At 41.3% G+C, this 27,469-nt stretch overlaps 1 protein-coding gene across 2 annotated transcripts; it reads right to left on the bottom strand.

Moving 5' to 3' along the window:
- On the bottom strand, window positions 1-26,604 carry SULT4A1 (sulfotransferase family 4A member 1). 2 transcript variants are annotated; one of them, XR_005628874.1, is made up of 8 exons: window positions 26,294-26,604; window positions 10,232-10,362; window positions 8,735-8,815; window positions 8,505-8,631; window positions 6,524-6,618; window positions 4,982-5,120; window positions 3,246-3,370; window positions 1-1,642 (listed from the first exon to the last, which is right to left on the bottom strand). XR_005628874.1 is itself a non-coding variant. In XM_039721077.1 (7 exons), the coding sequence occupies exons 1-7, from the start codon at window positions 26,460-26,462 to the stop codon at window positions 1,530-1,532; spliced, it is 855 nt and encodes a 284-aa protein (XP_039577011.1). In that variant the 5' UTR covers window positions 26,463-26,603; the 3' UTR covers window positions 1-1,529. The 2 variants fall into 2 exon arrangements, 1 of the variants encoding a protein (XP_039577011.1); XM_039721077.1 differs by lacking the exon at window positions 3,246-3,370 and having other exon boundaries at window positions 26,294-26,603.
- Between the last annotated feature and the right edge of the window lie 865 nt (window positions 26,605-27,469).

Genomic DNA, 27,469 nt, shown 5'->3' with positions numbered 1-27,469 from the left:
TGCACAGAACACATCTTTTATTCAGTAAGCAAGCAAGCACAGAAGTATAATGTGTAGTGCTTAATATTCATACAGTACTAAAAATATAAAAATAGAAATAAAATTTCACTGAAAGCATTTTCACTCACAAATATACAAGGAAAAGTGCTGTCAAGCCACATCATGCTACACCACTTGCCAGTGCTGAACTGACAGTTTTCCAACAGAACGGAAACACTAAAAACTAGTCCTTTCTCACAGTTTTTGGTGAGCCTGAACATGTGACTAGCAAAAAATGGGTCTCCTGCAGCTGCGAACCTAAAAAGCATAGATGTCATTACCTAATGGAACAATAAAATAATTAGGGAGAGTTCTGTAGTGATAGTAGCCTGCTTCAGGCTGTTTGTGTAGAGACCAAAAAAAGATAAGAGAAATAAACTTGAATCCTGATTATAATCCAGATCAGTCATGGCTAACAATTCCTGGAACTTATTGTGCATGGATATTTGTGCAATACTCCCACCTGCTGGCATATCCATCAACTCTCTTCCTTGGATGCTGCAGTTCCCTTTGCTTGCTTTACACTGGCACAGATCTTCCCCTTAGATCTGGTGGAGTCCAGGAGAACAACAACCCATAAGCAGTGCTAAGTGCCCTCAACTTTTAAAGAACTGGAGCTTTTTCAGCACCTTAACTGCTGGGGCTGCCCTTAAAAGGAGGAATAGCAAAGTGACATGGGTTGGAAACTGATTCTTAAGGAAAGTCCCTGCACCAGATTCCTGGCTTTTAAGTCCCATATTAAGGGAGTGACCTAGAGCTGAGGGCTTAAGAATCTTCTATCTGCTGTCCCTGGGCAGGGAGCTGAACTGCCTCCATCAGGAAGCCAGCTCTGACCTGTGTCCCTAAAGGCATGAGTGGGATTTGGGATCAGGCTGACAATCACAGCTGTAAATCAGAACAAGCCCCGTCTCCCAGAATGTGCCAGTGCACAGAACCTGCTCAAATCACACAGATAACGGTGTGCAGAACCTAATGTGAGCCCCACTTGGATCAGTTCCTATTTTGGAATGGGATTTATTTATACTTGGTTATACCTGCTATAAAAATAACCCCTGAGATCATTCTAGCATACTGTTTTGGCCTGTTACTTGTTTCCCTCAGAAATAAATTTTTATTTGGTTTACGGATGTCTATTTAGGTTCTAGTGACAAGCTTTTATAAAACACATTAAATAATCAATGTGGGGCTGAAAAGGTGTACATTCTAGTTGCATATATGATACATACCTTATACGTATATAATACATTCCATAACAGCTGAATGTTCTAGTATTGTCTGAGAAGTTCTTGCATGTGGACAAAGCACTTAAATACTAGAAGATAAACAGCTGTTCAGGATCAAAGATAATTGCATCTGATATGGTTTACTTAGATTGCTTTTCTTTCTTTAAATCTTATTACACATAATAGCTACAGTAGTTTGTCCAGCAGGTAATAAATGAATGCATAAAGCACTTCTAGCTATATCTGGATATCATATGCATGCATTTTTTATAAATAAAAATCAAATGTGAGATCACATTTTCCCATCTTCTGTTTATAAACTAAATCAAATTTCTCATTCATTGAAACAGTGAAGATGTCTTTCCATAGCCCAACTCGTCCTGAAACACAGAGAAAGAACACAAGTCAAAGAGTGGATGTAACAGGACACATACCTACAGTCTAATTGTGCTGGGCACCAAGTATCAGCTGTGAGATTCTGATCAGTCTGGGCTTTCTCTGAAAGTTTAATGAGACCTAAAGCTGTTCATTGTCTCACCCAGTTACTCTGGCAGTACCCTTGCAAAGCCTTCAAATAAAACACATCTTCAGCTGCACCAGCCCAGTGTTACACAGGAACAATTCAGATTTGTCTGAGACTTTACTCTGGCCTTAATCAGAACTGAACACAGATTATGGGTTGGGTGCTCGCTTAAATATAGATTTCTTCTTTCAGTGCAAGCTATGGCTGTTTAATAATTCTATCAGCTAAGACACATTTCAAAATCACCATGTCTCCAGCACCCACTGCTTAGAGAACTATCCAAAAGGTACAGTGGGGTATAAAACTGAATATTGGAGTATAATATTTTCATTGCTAATTTCTATTTTATGTCTAGAGATAAGTCCAACAGATGAATTTCCATTTTTCAAAATGGAGAGATTTGTTTGTTAAATACAAGTTTCCATCTATGAAAGAGAACAAGTGCCATGTACTCAAATTGTGCCACTGACATTTTAATTTTGAACATGAGGAATAGGAAACTTTTGGGGGGATGCAATATGGGCACTGAGCACCCTCCTCATATGAATTAACCTATGGAACCTGACCAATGACATAACATAACCTGGTGACCCTGCTGAACCTACCAGCCAAAGGCAGGAGCCCCCTTAACAACTGGTTCAATGCAGCCCAAAATACATCTAACTCAAAGTCAGCCAGGGTTACTTGTGGCTGAATAAGCCCTATGGAATAACCAGACTGAGAGGCCCAATTCACTTCTCATTTGTGCTGGAGATAAAGACAAAATCCAGACTTGTTCAACTGGAATAAATGAAAGGAGAATTGGGACTGTGCTACCAGAGTTTAATCATAACAGCAAGAACAAAGCTACATGCAGGAAGCTTAATTATGCATTTGATGCGTATGAAGAATACCCATTTAATTCAATTACAATTGCTTTAATGCAGAAACTTTATAATTGAGACCCAAGACAAAACTGTTTGAAACATATACGTATTACTTATTAATCTGATGGTATAGCATGTGTGGCAAGGGCCATTTTATGATATCAGGGCTTTCGTACAACTCCTGAAGGTATGAAAGGGTCCTGATTTCTTTTCAGGATCCAAAGACCAGAATAACCTGACACTGAAAATACCATTTATTGTTTTCACCAAATTTCTCACCTATTTAAAAAAAAAATTAAGAAAACGCTTACAATCATAAACATCTGATACTAACTTAAATCTTGCTCTGGCAACTATAATGGCAAAAAGTACAGCATGAAACACAAAACCCTGTATTTCCCATTCAACAATGATAATACAGTATTTTCTTCCTCTGCTTGGTAAAAAAAATCCTTTTATTTCCGAGTCTCCCTAAAAACACGTATGGACAAATTACAAGTTTTACAAATGACATACATACACAGTGAATTGTTTGTAATTATTCTTTTCTTTTTTTTACCATATCAATTGATAGCTTGTCAAAAAGTCACCCACCTGGTTTATGATTTGAATCATGCAACTGCGTAAATTATGATAAGAGTCAAATACAAGTAACATATCTAATCATTGTTCTGCTTTCAGAGCAGTTCAGGGTTATCTTCAGAGTAAAGATCAATGTGCTAAAAGGAAAAAAAAATACGAAGAACTAAAATAAAGCAAAATAATAAAGTAAATGTAACTAATGACAAATTAAAATACTTGAAAAAAATTACAATCAGCTGTCATGTCATTGCCACCATTCTTTGTCACAAAAATGAACAGAGAAAAAACAAAGCACTGCTAATGAAGCTATATTCTGGAATAACAAAATATTGTAAAAGCCAAAGACAGCAAAGAAAAGAAATTCAAAAAAAGGATATTTATACTAAAAAGCACACAGCGAACAAATGACGAAGTATCACATTAAGTGCTGTAGCTCCCTTCCTTCTGTATTACAACATGAAGGCCTCTCTCTGAAACATTTGTAGACAGTAGAAATAAGAGGCTACATGTGGGCCAACAAGGAGAACACAACCCTGCTGTTTGCAAAGCCTTGCATCCACATGAGCACCTTATCCAAGGACTTGGGGATGTCCCAGCCAAATGTGTGATAATTGAATAAATAATCAGCTAACACAGAATTAGTAGTCTAATTAGACTAATAATTAGTAGTCTAAGAGGGGCTGTTAATATTTGGCATTTCCACCAGAGATTTGAAAATAATTATAAAAATTGCAGCTGGTATAATTTGCAGATCACATGAAGGCAGGCTGAAAGTGATAGTATGGAAAGGTCTCCTACACACAGAAGAAGACCAAAGTATTCCTGTCATAACCCCTGAGTAAGGGACAATAACCTGCAAATCGATTCCTCTAAGAAACGTTGTGGTCACAATAAACATGTGTATCATAAAGTGTATGATGCTGTATCATAAAGTGCTACCACTGCTATGGGTGGAAAACAAGGGAAAGGTCCAATTAGAATTGGATTAAATTAGTGTATGAAGTGATTTTATATTTGGGTAAGGCATATGTAGGGATAACATGGGAAATTACCATCTTGACCTAGTTCCCTCATTTTTAAAAGAGATGTAGAGGAGCCCACACAAAATAATTTGAGGGAGCCTAAGTTCACTCTTATGCTTCTCAAAAGCTACTGAAAGGACTTGATTTCTTATCAAAGGACAGATGTATCAACAGATCACATGGCACCTTCAGGTTCTTAGAGAAAGAATATCACCAGAATAAACAACTGGAAGATAAACACATCTTAAACAACTGAGGTAGGCAATGAAAATAAAAAGCTTTTATAAGCTTTTTATTTTACAAGGAAGCTGTGGTTCCTTGTAATTTTATGCCTTCCAAATGAGAAATATCTGCTATTTTAGAAAACATGATCTGGGTTTTCTAAAATAGCAGGCCAGGATAAACTGTGTAAGATGGTGTGGGCTTTGGCATGCCAGAGGTCAGAAGGAGCACAGCAGAGCTCTCAGCATGAGAAGCTGAATCCATCAAAGCAAGACAAAGACTCTCTGATGGAGTGGTTTGACATTACACTGTACAACTTGGATTCTTCCATCCTTTTCAGTCACTTCTACCTAACCTGATTTCAAAACAACCCAGACCTCAAATTGCACCAACAGTCAGCTCCCTCCCATCCTTTACATGGCAATAGTTTGCCAACATTTAACACTCCCTGGAGGTTACTTGCAACTTCTCCAAGAACAGTTTTGTTGTGGGTTTTAAACATACCCCTGCCAACAGGAAGAGCCTCTGCATTACAGCACTGATCAATGAGTTGATGGCAGTGTTCCACCATGGATTCCAACTGTGCTTTGTCATAAGAAACTCCTAAGAACCTCACCAGCTGCTCAACCATTGTCGCTAGGTCCTGCAAGAGACCATTTAAAACCTGGGTTATTTCACAATAATTAAAATCACATTTTTATGAGTTTAAATATTGCAAAGGAAGTTATATCCAGGTGAGTGTGAAAAATACAAGTGCAGAAGTTGTAGAAACACCACTGCATTGAAGTTTTGCCACCTTCCAATTTGCTTCCAATTTCTTTTCTGAGCAATTAGAGTAAGACAGGCTGGCAGAAAGCATGGCCATGTAACCTTCAGATGTTGGAACAGGGAACAACTGAAAAGTAATTGTGATGTTTCCCACTTCAGGGAATACCCCACCCTTAACTGATCCCTTTGGAAAACCAGTGCATTTCAGAGGATTTAAAAGTTACTTTGATTTTGACCTTAGTCAAATAAATTACTAAAAATGTTAGGATACCCCTCTTCTTTTGTCAGCTTCTGGGACTGCATTTATGTAGATAGGAAGGATCTCAGGAGGTGCCCTCTGAGAATAACCATTAAGTTACATCTCCAGAATTCTGGGGTTCCTCAGTATGAGTTGCAAGGACAAAATAGTAGTATTTATCCGTAAGCAGAAGGATACTGTGATGCCACCAGCTGGTGAGCACAGCTAGGAATTCATTAATTATTCAAAACTGTGGAATTGAAATGATTTTGACTTAAGTTTATTTATTCTGATTGTATTACATCTTCTTTTAGAAACTCATTCCATCAGAAGACTCAGTAAAGCTAGAATTATAATTTACCCAGTTTTACTGAGTCTTGTCCTGATTTCTTCTTACAGGTTTAGACACAGGAGCTGGGTTTTTCCTATGCTTGCATTAGTTTTCCAGTCAAATAAACATTCTTAAGTATTTTCATTAGCTGTCAAAAAGATATTACTGCAATAAGAAATACATAGTATTTCCACTAGATTTCTGATTTAAGTGGATTTATTAGCCAGCATACTGTAAGGACTCAATAATTACATCTACCTTATGCTACATGATCATACCCTCATTGTTTTCAGATTTGTTTCACAGAAAGCAGTAAGAACAACCAAATAATTCCAATAAATGCCAAATACAGAGGACAAAATAATGATTATATATTTTTCCCTCATTGATACACATAGATCAAGACATTTATTTTAAATGAATGCCCAGGGCTGAGCACAGCAAGTACTCAACAGTTTCACATCACTGCCTTCTCTGCAAGTAGTTCAGTGCCTATACCTTCAGGGAGACTCTTCAATAAATTAATATGGATAAGAAAATGCCTAAAGTTCATAGAAGCTCCTGAATTTTTAAAGCCAGTGCTTTAAAAATAGTATCAGGCATTAGGAAGCCCAAATATGGACATAAGAATTTAATTTTGTGCTTTATTTATTTTAGAAACTAGGGTGCTAAATGTGATAAAAACACCAGTTTGCTACATCTAACCTACCTTATGCATATCTTCATACTTGAGAAAAAGTACATTGGCATCCATGTGGTGTTCCCAAAATTCTTGCACATGTTCAAACCAGGAACCATATCCTACTGCAAAAACATTATGATTGGCATGAGGAAAATGAACACTTTGGTTATTAAGCTGTTTTCAAAAAGGAAAAAAAAAAGAAATAACAGGAGTGATTCACAGCCCCAGGAGAGCAGTGTCTCATTTTAACCCATGTAATGGGAAACCTAACCCTCCCCACAAAACTTTACTCATTTGTTTTTCAGTTCTCTGATTAAGTCCACATTTGCACTGATTTCAGTCAATTTATGTGTCTTTACCAGAGGTTCAGCCACTGGTACTTGGTATTTACAACCTTAAGAATCTCATTTGTTGCCAGTATTAAGACAACCCCATGAGAAATGCATTCTACATTTTTTCTCTGCTACCAGTGACTAATTCTCACAAAGTACTTAACATAAGTGAAATTGTTTGGGGTTTTTTTGTCAATTTTATCTTTTCAGCAGAGCAGCTATAGAAAAATTATAAAAGCAACTTCTTAGGTTTGTATTTTGAAGCCACCTTTTCTCTTTGAAAAAGAATTGTTTAATTCTGGTAACTGCAACACTGATGTATTACCTTCATGCATCCATTTCTTATGGAATAGGAATAACAAAATATGGACTCTCAGTGCCTTTATGAAAATTGAAAACTGGTCAGTTGAATAAAATTGTTTTCCTGTGAAACTGATCTCTTTGTCCATTGGATGCCTTCAAGTTGACGGGATTCTGCTGAGATGTAAACATGGAGCTGAATGCTAAATTTCCTGTGCATTACAAACCTCCCATTTGTACAGTTATGGCCACGGAACATGCTGTGATGTTTTATTGGCTCTGGGAGGTTGAGATAAAGTCAGGTGGCTGCTACAAGATAAGGAGACAAATAACTCTTGGGATACTTACATGGGAAAGAGCACCCAACCTTTCTATGTTAGAAGACCTTCTAACGTGTCTTTCTTATGTCTCTGGTCTTCAAGTTCCTGATCAGGGGCAACAGCAAACATTACATTTCCAGGGAATGCAAATGGAAAACTGAAGGTGGGCTGGAGTGGGAGCAGAGCATTAATCCTGCTCAAGCTTGCAGGATAAGGAGCAGCAAAGGGTTTTTTTAAGCCTGTTAAATAACCTCCATTGCTACGCTTTACTTTTTTCTTCCCTTTGGTATTACAGAGCTCCTTCAGCATCAGCTCCCCTAAATTCCAGGTTTGCTGCTCTGGATCTAGAGGAGATCCTGCTCTCAGAGGTCAAGGTATCTGATGAATTCTTAGTGTCACATTAAGGTATCAGAGCAGATATTGCAGAGAAATAGAAGGCAGCAGGATTTTTTTCTCTTCCTTAGCTAGAGTGTGGCAATCCCATGTTATTGCATTCTCCTCACAGAGCTGCATTTTTCAGGCAGCAGCAGCCTGCAGCTGCCTTCTCCTGGGGTCTCACTCGAGCTCACTGGTGCAGGCCCAGATAAGGCCCATGCAAACTAGAGAATGTGTGTTAACTTCCAAGATATGAACCTTGAGTTTTTGGCTGAAATTTAAATATTAAAGGAATTACCAGGAAAATAACCCCAAACCTGAGGACCAGAGACAGTAGCTGATAGTGAGGCATAACTGAAATCAAATGATGCTGGGAGTATTCACTGCTTTTTAGGAGGTACTTGGAAGCCTACAAACTGAATTTCAGAAGAGCAGACCAGAGTTTTGCTCCTGTTCAGGTGGCAAAATGCTGAACCCAGGGTGTCAAGTACTGTAAGGTAAATATTTACAAAAAACACAGCTCATAGTTTGCATGGACAAATCTCAATCCCTGCAGCACTATCCATAGCAACCTCCTTGCTGTATATGCAACACAAATGCATCTTTATCCAGTTCACTTCTGTACTTGCAGAAGGAACGCAGAGATGAAAATAAATGTGTGCAGAGAGAACAGCTCCTTACACTTGTCATTCATAAACCTTCTGCAGAACTCCTGAAACGTTCCTCTGTAGCTCATGGTCCTTAGGGAGCGGTGGAACTGGTAATAAGACACCACCAGGTCTTTGGGGTTTCGAGCCATGTATATTACCTGTGATGGGGGAAAATCATCTTGTTGAAAGCTTTTTCCTCATCCCAACGCACTCACACAACTGCTGCCAGCAGAGTTAAAACAAACACGAGTTCATTTTCACCTTTGAGTTGCCATTGTGGAGGTCCGAAGGCAAAAACCGATAGGGCAGGTGGCTTTTGATGAGGCGAGGGGACGTCAGCTCCTAAAATAAAGCAGAGAGAATTGTTTCCCATTGAGTACTGCTTCAGGGAACATCCTGCGCTGGCCTGAACGGTCACACTTGAGACCCTGACCCTGACCCACTTGAGACTACACTGACTGCCATTCACAAATTCACTTAAATTAACAGGAGTTTGGGACTCCAAATCAGGTCAGGGAGTTACATCTGGTTTTTAAACATCAAAAGGTTGGATAATGTGTTGGATAATGTTTTGTCATATTGGGGTTTTATCCCTTTTGTTTTCAAAGTATGTCCATTTGCAGGACCTTCTGAGAAAGAGAATATAACCATTAATATCAAACTTAATATCAAACTCACTTTATTTCCAGTGATGCCTCCACTAAAAATCCTTAAAAAATACTAGAAGCTCTGAAAACATGATCCCTAACTTTTTCCAAATTTTACCCTTGCATTTTATTTTATCCTCAGAATTAGGCCCATGGGTTTATCTGAGTATGTGAACATCTTTCAAACAATATTTTTTCTGTAATTTGATACAAAATTGTCTCATGACAGAAATCATGCTCTGCTATTAAAAATGGAATAAATCCATATTGAATCAAGTTGCTACCATATGGCATAGATAAGAATGTGTAATCTCAAACTAAACCTCTTACTATTGCCACCACTTTTTTGCAGCAGGGTGGCACTAAGGTCTTACTGGATTAGGCATCACAGATGAAAAAGAAGAGCAATCTCTGACCTCTAAATATTCGCAGCCTAAAGTAGGCTGAAGTTGCAGTTGTCATTGACCGCAAGCAGCTTAATTCTATCCCTGCCAGCCTGCTTGCTCAGTCCAAGCAGTGCTGCAGCTGTTACAGGATGGCCCTGTATAGTTTTCCTAATAATTCCAAGACATGCCTCTGTCAGAAGTGGCTGCAGCAAGGATAAGATCACATTTATGTGCCACGCATCTGGACTTCAAGGAATTCTTAATATTGTGGAATTTCATGCAGGATATTCCAGACCTCTCAAACTGCACCCTACGGTGTCTATAGAGAGCCAGGATCTGTGGATTGACACGTGTAAATTCAGAGCAGTGGGAATACAGATGCATGGATAGCTGCATTTTTAGTTACTCTTTCACAAATTCAAGGAAGGAATCAAAGCAAATTTGCCTCATTTGGCCAGCTCCTGTTTACATAAGCAAGAGAGGCCTGGAACTTTGATTCCCACTGCCAAGATATTTAGGACATGGAGACACATTTAAAATATTAAACAGAACACAATAAAGCTTAATAAAAACAATTTAAAATAACCTATTAACACTTTGAATCATTGCAACGTTCTAAACAAGTCCAGCGATGAGAAGGACACAGGATAAAATGAAGTGATAAACATGAAACTGAGGAAAAAGACACCCAAATGCTGGAAGATTTTCTTTGCAATAAATTGTACCTTGATGATGTCCAGACCGGGCTGAGGATACTCTAGGACTGGAAGTTGCTCATCTATATTCATTAGTCCAATCTCATCTGGATCAGCTCCCTGACTCACTAGATACACCACTTCCTGCAGCAAGCCTGTGCCTGCACAAACCAAACAATGAGAGAGAACAGATTGTATTGCAGTTCTTGTCTAAACACAGCCATATGAAGGGAGCCCTAAACAGAGAAATAATGGCAACTTTTGTCCTCAACAGACTGTTGTGAGCTGAGTCTATTACTACTGTTTTAATGTAGTACGTCAGCTCTGTTGGTTTTATTTTAAATACATGTAGATCTTCCATGCAAAAGACCTGAGGTTTTTTTTCTTCGGTAACAATTTAAATACACTTCTGTTTCCAAATCACTTAGTCTGTGAATTGCAAAGCATTTAACAAAAGGGTTTATCTCTGTAAATGTTACCTTAGCAAAACACTACTATTTCTATTTTAGGAATTAAAAAATAAGACAAACAGAGGTCATCCAAGTTCACAAAATGCATTAGTGGCTGTGCTGAGAGACCTTTATTCTAAATTGCAGGCAAGGCCCCTGTTATGCAATGATTTGAGAGTCTATTTATGCCTCCAGATTATGAAGTGGATAAAGCCCCAAACATATCCATGCATCAGTCACAAGCTTTAGAAGCCTCAATTATGCATCTCTCCCCACTCTGAGGACATTTACCAAGCAACCATTAGATATCATGGCAAGTGACTGCACTTTGGAAAATTAATTTAGGTACTTTGGACAAGGAAACTATTTCAAAGTGATTTTACCTTCAGGCAGGTAGGGGACTCTCAAAACAGAGATATTTGACAGAGGGTTATGAAGACAAAGGCTCTTGGTGAGATGGAGGAACAGAATGGGGAGAGATCATGATGGACCAGGGGAGGGACCCCACAGTTCAGACGAAAAGATCCCAAGGGTGTGGGACACCCTGGAAACTGCAAAAGACAGACCCATTATTTAACCCATTATTAATTTTTTACTGTGTGCAGTAAGGGAAATGAGACCAGGATTTAGCCACTCTCTCGTGTTGCCTAAAGGAACAAGTAATGGTTCCAGAACTGGTTACAAAGCCCAAGCCTGCTCCTGTATCCCAGCCCTTGGAATGATGAGCTGTAAATTCTGAGCTCAATGACCATTTGAAAATAATTCATGAGTTGCAAGTGACTTATAACAGTCACCAGTTAATTCATGTTAACTAACAAGACAGTACATACAAACAGGCACCTTTGTACCAATCCTGTATGTTGTTTCAACACCAAAAAACCAAACCCCCCCCCCAAAAAAAACAAAAAACCCCCAACCAAACAAAAAACCAAACACCAAAACCTACTGCATCATTATTCTAGTTATTTTTTAATCTGAGGCAGAAACAGTTAAGTGAGGCTGATGGTTGGAGTGAACAAAGCCTGGATACAATGTGAAAGAACACACACCTCCAAGAATTGTCTTGGATAGCAAGCACTTCGAGATTCCACTGTTCCCTTACTGATTGATGGGTAAATTACAAATGTTTGGGACAGAAGAAAAAAAAAAAAAAAAAAAAAAAAAAAAAAAGACACTTTTACATTATCATCACCCACAGAGACAGCTGTCACACACTTAATACACACTTGCCCCCAAGGCTGTTCACTCTGCATTTTTAAGTTCAAGCATATGTTTTATGCATTAAAATTAACATTCGTACAGTACTTTAGTATCAGCCCTTGTGGCTCTGAATGAGCACAACCCTTGTTCTCATTAAATATTTATTGTGACCGGAAACACCCTAGTTCTCCATAATTTATTTCAGTATTTCCAATTCCACCTGCAAAGAGAAATGCTATCACAGCAGCCCTGTTTCCATGAAATGAAAAGAAATAACTCCGTAGGGATACACAATAAACTATATTTTTCATTGCTCAGCTGCTTTCTAGGCAGAAAGCTGCCATCTCTATTGTGCCTCAATACAGAAGGGCTGCAGGGTTGAGGCAGAACCACACTGAACCTTCGGGAGAGCAGCACCAGCTCTCCACAAAGTCCACCAGAAAAGTTAAAAGTGAGGACAGGGAGCACAGCCCCCATGGCGAGCACCCCCTTACCTGGTTATACCCAGACCTGTGGCTGTGCACCAGACATGGCTTGATTGCTGTCAAATCCACCGAGAACAGCAGAGGTGGGAAATTACATATTTCCCATCCAAAGTGGGAGTTTTGGAAGCTCAAAAGTCTCCATCTAAAAGTGTTTCCACCAAAACTGGTGACACGCTGTAAGAGAAATGCTGGGACTATCCAGTAGGCTGGAATTTCTCCTCCCTACACCTGCAGCAGGATCACTCATCTGAATTTCCCTCAGCCATGACCTCTGTGCTAGTTTTCTCTTTTGTCAGTCACTGTATCTTTGCCCTTATATTTTTTTTTAGCCTGATTTTTCCCACATTAGCACTCAAGTTAGTGTGCTTCAGAATTTCAGGGTCTTAATGCAAATGAAAACTAGGGAATTAACTTTTGAGGGAACAGTGATTTTTTTTTTAACTTGTCACCCTTAATCAATTATTATTTACCCCCCCAACACACACACATTCCAAAAGCTCCAGGTAAAAAATTTATCATTGACCTGGTTTCCTGTTTAAAAGAACAAATTAAAGCATCACATGCTTTATTTTCTAAAAAGAAAAAAAATCTAAAAGCTTTTATATGTATAATTAGATAGATATGACCTCTTCACATCTCTACTAGGACTAAAACCCACTCAAATTAAATGTATCAGAGCCAAATGTTCTTTTGGTTTAGGAAGGATGACTTAACCTAGCAACAGGCAGCCTGAATTCCAGACCCGGCTGCTAGGGCAACATCTTCAACCCTGGGAACACAGCTGGCTGAAAAGCCAAAGAAGGCAGGATTCTGTACCTATCCACAAGATTAAGAGCTGATGCCTAGACCGGGGATAGCAAAATTTATTAACATAATATGATAGGATGTGAGTCTTCTGCTGCATCCCCATCTGTGTGTAACACATACAGAAATTTGCCATTTGACCCAGCTGACTTAGTGATCTCTGTGGAGATTTTCAAGAACCATCATTTTATGGATGGAAAGTAGAGTAAATTTCTGAAACTGAGATTATCAAAGGAGATTATGTAAATAATGCCAGCAATCCCAGTCTATCACGAAACCTGGCCAGATGTAAATGCCACAGAGACTTTCTAAGAGAAAGGAAAATTATGATACCTGTTGGACAGAAAAAAAAGGTGAGGCAAGCTAAATAAATTTGAAAAAAAGACAGAAAAAGCTAGATTGCTGGCCCTGCCAAGGCAATGGATGTTGTGCATCTCCAGTATCTTCACTGCTTCCTCCCTGTGCTGCTGAACACCTGTACATGTACATGCACACCTCACTGGGGATGGTACAGAAGTATAAACACAATAGGATAATCACTGAAAAACAGGATTAACTGCCAGCCTTTGGACATGAGGCACTGAATGCCACATTAATAAATTCCCAGCAATTCTATCCTTTCTTCTTCCATCTGCAGCATTTCATTCGGGCGGAAGACTGCTCACCCTGCTATCTCTAAGGTCATATTACCAAAACAGACATGGAATTCATGAACACTTATCCAATTCCAGCTAAAATGGAGGCAGTTAGCATTTAAGGAACTTCAGTGCAAAGTACCTGAGAAATGCTCTTCCTGACAAGCTCCTCTGCTATGTCAATAAAACGCCTCAGGAGAACAGAGTGTTCCAGTCTATCACACAATATCTGGAAAGAGAGGGGGTGGGAAACAGCTGCAAGAAGCTACTGCCTGTCAGAATCTGCAGGTGTCTTTAGGAGACCTTTTTTAATTATCTGTGAGCCTGTATTTCTACCCTGCATAACAGGAGTATGCTACTGGGGATGCACCGTGCTTTCCTGGACTACCTAATGATGCACAGGAACCAGGACTCATTACAAATCCCACCACGCCCCAGCAGTCCCTGTGACTGGGAACTCTTCCTTTGCGCCCTTTCCATGGCCAGTGCCTCAGCAGCAAGAGCAAAGTCAGACCAGGGCCACTCTTCCTCTGCTCCTCAGGAGCTGCTGCAGCAGCAACCAGGCAGCACAGCAAGACAGACATGACTTGGAAATGCCACAGCTACTCCTTCTGCCTTCTGTGTGTTAGACATCTTCCAAAGTCAAATTTAGTCACTGTGGAAGGGAGAAATGTTCTCTAGTGCAGATGTTCTCTGGCTTCTCTCAACTCTTTCTGGCCACTGGCACTCCTATGAAGTCACCAGATATCATCAAAGTGAAGTGGCAGATATAAAACCATAGGATTTCTGGTGAAATTTCACTTGTCTAGGTGGTTTCTAAGGTCATTTCTTTCAGTTTCTCCTCTCTTATCAGCTAGGACAGGACAAACCTGTGGCCCAAGGATTAAAAGGCCTTGGTATATTCCCTTTATTCATTCCTTGTATGGAACCACATGGAAAATTAAAATAAAGAAATACTAATACTAGTAATCTAACAATCCCAATTATCTGTACTTTGTTTGATCTGCCAGTGCTTGACCAAATTTTGGATAATCCAGTGCAGCAATCCATTATTACTCATAACTTTTTTATAGCATTGGTAGATGCAAGAGCTCATTAAAAGTGAGGGCTGCCAAAGCTGCCAGACTGGTCCGCAAGTGCTGTACAGCAGAGCCTCACACTACTGTTCTAATTGCCTGCAACCTCATTCCCGCCTTGGCCAACGGCAGTGTAAATCTTCAGGTCAGTATGACAGATTCATCCTCACTCTATGATACTGGAGGGAAAATTAGATTTTCCATTAGAAGAAAAAAAACATTTCCAGAACATTAAAGTATCTCCTCTGGAGGTCTGTGTGCTGAAGTTCTCCTATACATTCAAATTCCACTTGGCTTATGAATAGAGGTTTTCATTAACAACTAGTGCTTTAAAAATAAAAGTAATGTATATACCTTGATACCATATTTTCAAATTCTTCTATTTTCCTAAATGAGACTGGGGATTCAGAATAAAGATTGAAATGGTGATGTTATATTGCCACACTATTTCTTTCAACTCACCAATTAAATATTTATCAGAGGGCCCAATTTTCAGAAAGGACTGAATACTCATCCTTTAAGACTAATGCCCCTCTTATATGGCCTAAATGCCACATAGTCAGTAGTTACCTGTCAAGGGAGTCTGTGGGACCTAAGGAGCCTGAATTCAGACCTTTTGAAAGTCAAGGGGACAATTTAGGTAAGAGTGGATTTAAAATATATGTCTGGATTTAAATTTCCAGCAACATTCAATAAGTACAGTATTAGATTTTTAGACTTTGTAATCCATTTATTTTTCTGCTTGCAGCTACCAGCTTTTAAACCAAAACCAACGGGCTAAATTCTGCAGACATGGGTCCATTAATTCTGAGTTGTGTTTTGAGTATGTTTTGCCAGAGGCTACAAACAGCACACTATGAAAACCTCATTCTATTTAGGAGGAAAACCTACTTTCTGTTTGCTAAAAATGCTGTCACTGAACTGTTTACACACACATATTATCCACAGAATTATTGCTATTATGTCCAATACAGCATCCTAAAGCACTGCTTTAATGAACTGGCTACAAAGCAAAGCTATTTTTGTCTAATGCATTAGTACTATTTTTTTTAAAGTGGCCTGAGTCATGATTCTCCCTTACATTAGCACACTACCTGCTCAACAGAGGACAGGATGAGAAGTGCACATCTACCACAGAACATCTGGGACCTGGCACTGACAGCTGGGGCAGCCTCACTCTCACACAGCCAGGCAGGCAGCCACTATTGCCCACACCAAACAGCAACCTGGAGCAAAACACCTCCTTTGGAGCATGCTGGGTTCTAAAACTGGAGCAACACCAGTAAATAAAACACACCAGGACCTGTTCTCTGGGAGATCCGTGACACAGCCAAACCCACACCCACAGAAATCAATTCCCTGAAGAGGAGAGATTCATCCGGCTCTCACTGGCAGAGGTCTTTTGCTGAGGGAAGCTGGGGCAAAAAGCCTTTCTTTCTATCCTTGTTAATAATCCACCACATCCTCACATGCTCTGCAGCAAGGGCTGAGTAAGTAGCATCCTAACAGCTCTACGAATCAGGTCTACATATCTACTGTTAAAAACATCAACAGACCAAAAGTTTGCCTTCATTTGCCTTCTCATTGAAGAATCCCGATTTGTGTCTTCAAGCTTGTCCCTACATCCTTGACTTCATCGTATCCAGGTGCCCTGGATTTTGTCACAGGTCCTTCACAGCTGCTACTGGCTGGTTACAGACATCTCTTGATATCAGATATTCAAAGGGAAGATGGGTTTACTCTTCTCTTGAAGTTTTAGCTGCACTGTCCATATCTGTGGATGCTCACCCCATCTTGCACCAGGTGTCAACACTAATGGAGTAACTCACACAAACTGCTCCAATCCACATAAAATAAGATCTGCCAAATTAGCTGAAGAAGTTTCTACTTTTGGCGTCAACTCGCGTAGCAAAATTTGTGTGGGACAAATCAGAATGCATCCACCAAAAATACTCCACACATTGTTTTTCTACCAGGAATGATGGACAGCAGGCTAAGGGCACTAATAACCCTGCACTAGCACAGACACCTTTAAAAGCAGACATCTGCCCATATCCTTGGGTTAATTTTTCTCTAGTTTCTACTCACCAACCAAACATGCTCCCACAGTAAAAGAGAGCACAACATCCATCAGGCTAAACCAAAAATGCATAACATACAACATGCAGGAACACAGAAACAACAGATAAGCCTGCTTGCTCTGACAGAATGACATTTCTTTTCCCCCTTTCCACATCTATTCAAGGCTGACCAGGTCTAAAGCCAACAGCACAGTAAGTTGTTAGTTCAGTTGTAGCCTGCCCTCGTGCATCCTCTGGCAGTTCCATTCTCCCATCTTTTTAGGGCCCATATCAAAAAACATGCTTAAATTGCATTAATACATTGCCCCAGCAGGAGCTCACAATCTCCAGCTGAAAGTCTTCCCACTGTGCCTAATTTCTCTTTGTTTTCATACACTGTACCAAGGACAATAATGCAGGAAAGAACTTTGCTGTGATGACAAGTCATTGGGTTTTAAAATGACACTCAAGGACTTCATTGCATCAAAAAGAACTGCATAGTTACCCTGAGCTCCATTGATGTCTAGGACAACTCTATCACTCTGTGTTCTCTGCTACAGTCATAATATGATCTGTGGATAAATGCAGAGCTTCACAGTGAGCTCTGCTGACTGAGATAGGATCAGAAATCAGAGAGAAACAGGGCACCTCTATTAGGCACTTGTGTTGAGGTAGATCTCATACCCTCAGCTGTGAACATACTCCTCTACCCACATAATAATGTCAGAAGATGTCTGTCACTACTCAAAAGGCAATTCTCTGCCTCAGCTTCAACTCCCTTCAGGAAAATTGTTAGGCAAAACCTGCCTACACATAATGTGCATTTGGACGTATGAGGTGGTCAAGTTTCAAGAGTGTAGCACAGCAATAATATAATGTGACAACTGCAGGTGCAGGTTATACATTAAAAAAACCACAACCTGTCCAGTCAGCTATTGCTTGTCTAAGGTCAGGAAGTAAAGCATTTTGTCCCACACAAAATCCCACTCAAATTATAGCTGCACTAAGCAAAACCATTCTTCTCAAGGTACCTATGTCCCCCCACAATGAGCTGGACTGCAGTTTTAAGCCAGTTACAGCCTTTTCCATTGCTACTCTTCAGAATCAGAAGTGGAAAGAGATCTGTTTGGGAGTATAAAAGTGGATCAGCCAACCAATACCACCATAGATTTGATGCCTAAAGATTTTAGCTTTTTATACATTTTTCATGTATTCATTGCTTTGTGGACTGATAAAACGTGGTTATATAGCTCCTGCTGTTTTTCCTATCCCTTCTCTTAGACTTTAGAGTAATAAGGTAATCTTCTAACACATTCCTGAAAGACTGATTTTCAATAAGGGAACCTCCAAGGACATTTTGTTTTCCAACCAGCATCTGAGAAGACACAACAAAAAATGGGGCAAAGAAGCCCCTGAACCAACTCTAACGGGGCAGAACCTGGGGGAAAACTACCTAACCAGTTGCTCTTCTAATTGGACAGTATTTGTTAGATATCATCATTTGTGAAACTTGTAAAAATTGTGGAAATCTGATGCTGGGTGTGCCCATAACCATGAGGAAACCTGTAAGCTTCCAACAAAGACCTGCTTCTTTATTTTACCATTTTAATACTGTTACAAGGTTTTTCCCTTTCAGCTAACAGATTTACAGTGCTGCAGCAAAATAGCTGAAGACACCTTTTCTGACAGAAAGCACTGATGACCCCATATAAGCACTGACATTGATCATTACTAATGTACATTTCAGCTCTGTATGCAGAGAGCAATCCAGCTTCAGCAATGCCTGCAGCTGTTCTGTGCTACTTTGACAATCCTGACCAGAAGTAAAAAGGCTGCATGGTTAAGCTGTGCTTCTCATGGCCTTGCATCAACAGATGGCCAAGGGGCCAATGGCACCTGGGCTGTGCCAGCCCTGGTGTGGCAGCAGGGCCAGGACAGTGACTGTGCCCTGGGCTGGCACTGCTGGGGCCACACCTCAGATCCTGGGGCAGTTCTGGGAACTTCAGGACAAGAAACACATTGAGGGGCTGGAGCATGTCCAGAGAAGGGAATGGAGCTAGGGAGGGGGCTGGAGCACCAGGAGGGGCTGAAGGAGCTGGGGGGTCTCAGCCTGGAGAAAAGGAGGCTCAAGGGGGACCTTGTGGCTCTGCACCACTCCCTGACAGGAAAAAATATATATGGTAGGTGGCATCTGTTTGCCCACAAAAACTGCTTAACATTATATATAAAATTTGAGAAGAAACACACTCCGTGGAAAACACAGACAGAAAGATCATGTGATTTATCCCAGGTCACAGAATCTGCAACCACAAAGTTACTTTGCATGCCCAGTGTCCCAGTGCTTGTATCACTTCTAAAGCAGCATTTTTGAGACAAAACGGGGTAGTTTCTTCCCCTCAGCATGGGGTGTATGAGTCCCTACTGTACCCTATGAGAGAAAAGCCTTCATTTAATAAGGCTGCATAATAAGAATTTAAAAATTAAGCATTTTGCTTCCTTTCATTAATATATTTACTGTGACAAATGAACATTAACATGAAATGAGAATGACTGTCTGGTGGGTCTGGCTGATCTACATAATTATCTAATTCTTTAGTCTTTGAGGTCACTATCATTTAATACAATCAGTAGTGATTTCACATGTTCAGAATAAATGTGAATACATTTTTAGCCAGGGTAAAACTTTTTTCTTTTTTTTTCCCCTATGCCTGTTTACAAAACAAAAAACAAAACAAAAAACAAAATAAAAAAATAACAACCAAAAAAAGAAAAAAAAACCAACCAAACAAACAAACAAAAAAACCAACCAAACCCAAAGCAAGTTCAGTTTTGCACTACTTAACAGCAGGGAAGCAATTATGCAGCATTTGCATAGGACCCAGCAAAACCTATTAGATAACTGGAGAATTCCTCATCTTCTGAACCATTTGTCTGCCTCTAGCAACATCTCTTCACTGGTTTGATAGAAGGGTTATGAGAGAAACACTGCTATCTGGATAATAAAAGGAGTTTCCCTTAACCACAGATATTTTTTTCTCTGCTTTTCTTTCAAGTTTGAGACATACAAGGACCTATTCAATTCTACTCACATTGAAATCAAGTCAAATGCATCAGTGGCAAACTAAACATTGTCTTCAATTACTTCTTTTTTATAGTTTTATTTATAATTTCTTTGCCTAGCAGCATTTAAGAGTGAGTCAGTACCTGAAGGTATTTTGAGCTATATATAAATAAAAAGACAGACCCATTTCAGAAGGACTTTCAAAGCACAGGAACCCAGTGACTCTAACCCCCAGAAATATTCACCTACCGGAGTAATTTTCTGCATCTGAATCGAGTGAGTTTAGGCTGTGGAGTATTTACTCTTCTCAGTGATGGAAAGCACATGATTTCAGTCATCAAGAGCATGAAATCAGATTCAAATATAGACCCTGGCCATCAGTCCCTAAAGAGACAGCTCACAAAGCATATCTCTATCACACAATGCAGCTTGCTCTTTCCTTCCTGTTTGAAAAAGAATTCCATTCATTCTGGCCAGCTGGTATGGGAATTGATGCACATTCATCTGTCATTAAAACAGAACAATATCTGAGCTTTATACACTGCTTAAACAAACTAAATAACTCTGATGTTACTGTCAGAGAGAAAAAGTTACATGCTCTATTCTGATTTTAAAGGTATCAACTCGTTTATCCAGATTCACGAAACTGACAGAGGCTTTTCATCATTCCATGTCACAGAGCATAATATTGCTTCAAAAACCAGAGGTGAAAGAAAAAGAATCCCAGATTTATTTCGTGTAAAAAACTGATTTTTTAGCAAGCCTCATGATTTCTCAAGGCGTGCCTCTGGGCCAGTAACATTTGCATTAATTCTCTAAATGAAAATAGTTTAAGCCCAAGGGAACAAAATTCTGCAGAGACTATAGCACTATAAATCCAGCACTGCAGAATCTTTGCAACTGCAAAGCTGTTGTTTAAAATAATGCCAACAAAACTGCTGGGAGAAGTTCCATATGAGAACACTGGAAACTAAGGCAAGTCAATTAATTTAACACATGTGCATGCTTGTGCCCCCTGAGGAGCCTTTGCTACAAAGGCCACTCAGACCTGACATTAGGAAGGAAACCTCTGCAATCCACCACAGCTGTCACACGTCCCTCTGACAGCTCCCAGCCAAGCCTCAGGAACATCCTTGGGCAACCCTTCATCCTGATTCTCCTCTCAGCTATGACTGTGTAAATCAGGACTGACTGTCAGCAGTGTTTGACCTGTGCCCATCTGGGTACCTAAAGCCATGGGATCTTAGTCAAGCAATAATACTCTGTATATTGAATAATAATACTGTTACTGTGAAGTACAGTAATACCAATCTCACCTGGAAATATAACCTCCTTGTCAGGAGTTTGTGGAAAACATGAAAAGTAGGATTGAAGAAGATACACAAAGCAAGATTTTGGCATACTTACTTGGAACATTGTCTTTGTAACGTATTTCTTTATTCAAGATTTTGTCAATCTGTTTTATAACATGGTCCCACAGACAGCTAAGGTTCATTGGAAGGGGAAGAAACAAGAAGCCAAAGATAAGAAATTCTTAAAACAACTCCATATTCAAAGAAAAAGCACATATGTCTACATCTCCAATGATTCAAGCCTCTCTTTGCCTTAAGTGCAGCAACTTTTGAGTGCTGCGTCTAATAAAAAAGTATTTTAGATGTTGATGAGATAAAGTCTATTACTTTTACTGGGGAATCAGACAAAGAGGAAAACTGCTGGTTTATTGCACCCTCTGTATCCCACAGTTTAACAGATGTCCCTGTCATAGCTGTAATGGTCAATGCATCAAACAAGTCTTTCCCCATAACAGAAAAAAATCCCAGGGCACACAGAGTCCCCGCATGGGAAGAACATAACAGGAATTACGGGATGAGGGAAATGGGCCACGGAAGAATGCAGAGAGACTGTAAAGGAGAGGAAGGACAGAGCTCCTCCATCAGCCAAGGAAGGGACTGGCACATCCTGGTGACCGAGCAAGAGGGAGTGTTGGATTCAGGAGTGCTAGAAATAGGAGGATGAAAGAGGTGTGCACACAGTGGGAGAGGCACACAGAACAGGAGAACAGAGAACCTCCCCATGCAAACAATGCACTGCCAGAGGCATGACCTGTACACACAGAACCTCTCAAACAAATTACAAAATGGACAACTCAAACTGACTTTCCCTGGTTCATTTCACATAACAGAGGTGAGTGTGAAAGAATTCCAAAGAGGAGAACTCTTGGAATGTATAAAATACACACACATGAAAGCTGTCCTTGGAATGACCCATAAAAACACTGCTGGCACTTCATTATGGCAAAGGTCTAGAGCCATCATATTCCCTAGCAGCCAAAGGGTAGATACAAAAATCCAGCGCTACAAAGGAAATTGAGAATCTATAGAAAGACACCCTCAGACAGGTAGGTAAGGCCATAGACAACACTTGCTCTTTTCACCTGCTGTCTGGCACCAAAAGCAAGTTCTCATGAACTGGCTGGACTTGAAACTGATATTTGCTCAACAATTGACATTTTTCCACACAGAACTCCAAAAACTTATTTGGTGGCAAAATAATCACCAGGGGAGAGTTGCATTATTAATGTAAACAGCTCACTTTCTCAAATCACCAGTTTTGCAGAAGGCATGAACTTGCGAGTTTTGACCCAAGAATATCAAGTACACATCCATTTAGAACACACACAAGATGGTATGAAGGGAGCTGCTGTGCACCATGTCTGAGCAAGAACATGGATAGATCATGTCCAGCCACGGGGCCACTGTAAGACACAACAAAACACTGAGTGAACCTGAACTAAACACTACACTTTAGGGACTGATTTAATTCCACTGAAATCACTGATGTTAGCAAACAGCTAACCTGGCTCTCAACACAGTGACTGAGGGAATACCATGAAAAAGTTTGCTTCTCCATAAATTCTGCAGCTTAAGTTCACAGATGAAAATTTTAATTTTCAAGTAGGGCACAGGAAAGCCACAGGACAAGAGGGTTCAGCTCAAGTTATGACAGAGGCACAGTGCTCCCTATAAACAGTACCTATGTATCTTATCTGTGGTGTGAGCTCCAGTTATTTCACACTATAGAGAACAGCATTCTGGTTTACATTTTCTCCTGCAAATCTGTGTCCCACTCAGCCCACTCTACACTACAAAGTTATGTGGAAGATGAAACTTTTGACTTAATTTCTTCAGTAGCACACCTGATTTAAAATTATGCATGACAACAGAAAAGGTTTTCTATAATTACAGTACTCCCATATGCACACACACAGACACACATTCATATATCTGAGTGTATGGGTTTTAGGCATAAAGTTTCTCAAAGTGCAGAAGCTCTCAAAAGCTGTTACCATTGATTGGGCACAGGTGTTAAGAATAATTAAAGATATAAGAGATATCATTATTCAGTCATCCTTCAGTGGAAATCACATTAAAGCAGAGTCACTTTCCATTAGGCTTATTACTTTACTGCCAGTAAGGGCACTAGTACATTTGATTTTCTACCATTATTGGAACAGCTTATTCCTGGGTCACTCCCAATTTACAAACAACTGTAACTATTTCCAAGCACCGCCTCCATTTCACATGTTTGGAGTATTCCTGCAGTGTACAGTGTACATTTGCTTCTCCATAAATTCCAAATGGCTTCCAGACCACTTCACCAGTCCCTGGGATAGCTGAAGCAGTCCTGGCCACTTGTGGATTTTCTTTGCCAAATAAGCCACCATATGGTCAACAGCTACTGCTGGAGCCTTCTGCTTGCAGCCACAGGCTCTGGCCTCTCACACATCCAGTAAACAGACTTTTTTTTGGTATTTTACAGAGTTTGAGCAGATGGAGAGCTGCTGCTACACTGAACAAAGCTGATTTCCTTAGGAACAAGAAAAAAGTTTTCTGTTGGACCTATTTGACATCGGTGCATTTTTCTTTCTTGAACTATTGTTCAAACACAATTTATTCACACAAACTAGATAAATGGTCCCAGCCATGTTCTACCTCTAAATGTTACCAAAACGAGCCAAACCATTTCATCCCAAATAATTACTTTTTGTGCACAAAATCTGTTTTGTGAACCTACATTTTTCATTAGAGCAACATCATGAAAATTCTGATTAGGTCCAGTAAACAGAAAAATCTTTGTCAACACTATTGAGAGGCAGCAAGATGAAATTGTAGTTTGGGTAACGGGCTTCTGGATTTAATTCCTGGCTTTGCTGTAGACTTTCTGCCTGACCTTGGCTAAATCAGTGGGAACCATCCTAGGGAAGCTCAGTTTCTGCTGTCATGCCTGTCCCTAGCCAGCAGCCCTTCTGAAGCCCTAAATAAGCTGTAAGCCACAGAGAAGCAGTTGACAAAACAAGTCTTAGTAGACTTTGGGCTACAAGAAGGTGGAGCTTGAAGATGCTATTATTGTCCAGAGCCTATTCCCTCAACAAGGATATCAGATTACTCACCACACAAACATTCTCTTTCCTGGCAAATAAAATTCCATTTTGATCTCAAGGCTGCTCCTCCAGCTCATCCACAACATACTGCACTTTCAATTTCGATGCCCTATTTCTCACCCATCTTCTCCTTCTCCCAGTGACCGGCAGTAAATCCTCTTGCAGCATGTTCATTTTCTAAGTGAGCAGCTCCCTGTTACTGGGGCCCCAAAAGATCAAATATTATATTGCTATATGCACAAACCAGCAAATTAAATATGATTATTCCACAGCCAACTATCTAGCCATCAAAACTAAGCTACTGCCAGCTATTAATGATATTGTGGCTGGCTGAGACTGGCTGAAGAGAATCAACAAGATGCCACTACGAAATTGGAGTGCAGTTCTAACACAGGAACATTGTAGCCTCAGATTCTCAAAACTGAAATCTTAAACCACAAAGAATTTAACAGTGTTGGTGCTGCATGCACCATACAAATCTTGAAGACAATTTAAAAATTTAAAAGAAGACAATTTAAAAGAAGAATTTAAATGTAGCTGTCTACTCCTAATCCCAGTATTTTGAGAGTCATCCATCTACATATTTTCCCTTATCTAATGGATTATCTGTAAAGCTCTTGCCAGTCTTTAAGAGCATAGTTAGTAAAAAAATATTTTAAAAAATGTAAAGTCAAATGTTTGAAATTGCTTGAGAAATGATAAAAACATAATAGATGCTACATTGTAGAAATGTGCTTGAAGCAGCACACCAGGAAATTGAAAAGTATTAGCCATTCACACAACAAACAATGAAGTAAGTCAGAAACCTATAATACTGAAACATCGTTTTACAAGGGCATTTACAGAGCTGACATCTGTTATCTCCAGTGGACTTTGGATTTCCTAGGAAGAGATCATCTCATTGTCAGGAAAAAAGTCACTCAAGAATGCACTCACAAAAGAGTTTATCTGATTTTGTCAAGTGGGGTACAAAGCTCCAATATTGTCTGTCTCTTTGCAGGCAGCACTACATCCACGGTAATTCTCTTTAAATATTTTTGCTTGGAAACAGAGAAGATTAAAAAAAATCAAGAAATACAGCCTTACAAGCAGACACCCAAATGGTGTGCAACAGCCAAAGGATGCATTTACTGGACAAAACATTCACTTGTACTGTGAACAGCAGGCCTCTCTGGTGATTCAGACAGTGCAGCAAGAACGTACTTGGAGCACATGTTCTCCCAGAAGGATCAGGGCAGCCGCCTCGGGAGTGCAGCACGGAGGGAAGGCTGTGGAGCAGACACCGAACCTGTGCACCACAGCAGATATTTGCAGCGATGCCATAGCCCTTCCCCGTTCGACATCTTTGCTGAGCGAGATTTCCCTTGCCCGGAGCAGCACCGTCATACCCCAGCGGTTCGGGACCACCCCGGCGGGGTCACCGGGGCAGAGCTGGGCACCCTCCGTGGGTCCCGCACAGGGCCCCCGGCCCCGCTCCGTGTCCGGGACAGGCTCTCAACTCTGCAGAGCTGCCGGGGCTGCCGGGCGCAGAGCACCACACCTGGCCATAAGGCTCCATCCCCGGACACCATCCCCGGATACAGGACACAGTGTCTGGATCCAGGACATCATCCCCGGACACAGGGTACCATCCTTGGACACAGGACACTGCACCATCCTCAGCCCCAGCGCTCCATCCCCGGATACAGGGTACCATCCTTGGACACAGGGCACCATCCCCGGGGCACACCCGCGGTGGAGAACGGGCTCAGGCCTCACCCCCACATCCCGCAGGGACCGCCGGGGCACCTCCAGCCCCCGCTCCCGGCCGCGGCTGCCCGGCGAGCGGGGAGAGGGGAGGAGGAGCCGCCCCACCAGCCGCGGCAGCCCCGGCCCGCCTACCTGATTTGGGATAGGTGACAATCCAGACGTCGCTGTCCCTCACCGGGAAATTGGCGATCTCCTCCATCTTCCCGCGGCAGAAGGGCGGCAGCCGCACCCCATTGTACTCGAAGTACTTGCTCTCGAACTCGCAGGGCGTGCTGGGGGTCTCGGCCTCGCTTTCCGCCATCCTCTTCCCTGCGGGCGGAGGAGGAGGCCGACGTGCGCGGGCCGCGGGCGCTCCGGCGGCAGGGAGGGAAGGAGGGAGGGATGGAGGGATGGAGGTGGGGAGGGAGGAAGGAAAGAGGAGGGGAGGGAAGGGGCGGGCGAGCGGCAGGCGCGGCAGCCCCGGCCCCCGGCACAGCACCGCGCACGGCGGGAGGAGACTCCGCGCACGGTGATGTCATTGCGGGCCAGCCGCAACCGCGGCCGGGCCGGCAGGGGAGGGGACGGACGGACGGACGCACGGACGGATGGATGGATGCCCTGCCGGCCCCAACTTCCCACTCTTCTCCCCGCTCCTCCGGACACGGTGGCGGCAGAGGCAGCAGGGGTGGAGGAAGGACCTGCCGCCATCCCCGTTTCCACGCGGCTGTGGCAGTGCCAAGGCCTCGGAGAGGGCAGGTGGGAGGCTGGGAAGTGCAGGGGAGAGGGATGAGCCGCAGCCGCCCAGTGAACCGGGGGCTCATCCCCGCCCTTGCACCGAGATCAGGCATGATCCATGACGGGGGCAGGTAACAGAGTGACAAAGGGGAGCTTTTTCAACAACACAGATTATGTGCTCCTTGCACTACTCCCGTGTAAACCAGCACCTGCTTTCCACACAGGATACTCTTAATCCTGGCTCCTTCATCCCGATCTCTTGGATGCCACCTCTGTGAATCCAGGGGGAGTAACAGTTTTCATTACAGCCTGGGGCATTTTTCAGGTGGGGCTCAGGCGTCAGCAATCAGCGGTACCCAACACACCTAACTTCCCTTAAAATATATTTGTGCTACCAAAAAAAGGCCACTGTGGCTGCCTGGTCTGGCATGAATGAAAAGCCAGCAGTATTTCAACAGAATTAAGACTTCCTTTAGTTCTGGAAGTATCAGTGAAGAACTTTGGTTTAGTTTACTCTTGCTTGTCTTATAACAGCTGCTTTATTTTTAAATTACGTATCTTTTTGTGATGGTGCTAAAACACAACAGAAATTCT

Source organism: Passer montanus, unplaced genomic scaffold (assembly GCF_014805655.1).
Source record: "Passer montanus isolate IOZ18808 unplaced genomic scaffold, ASM1480565v1 scaffold106, whole genome shotgun sequence".
Lineage (NCBI taxonomy): Eukaryota > Metazoa > Chordata > Aves > Passeriformes > Passeridae > Passer > Passer montanus.
This window is presented reverse-complemented; position numbering and strand designations above follow the sequence as displayed.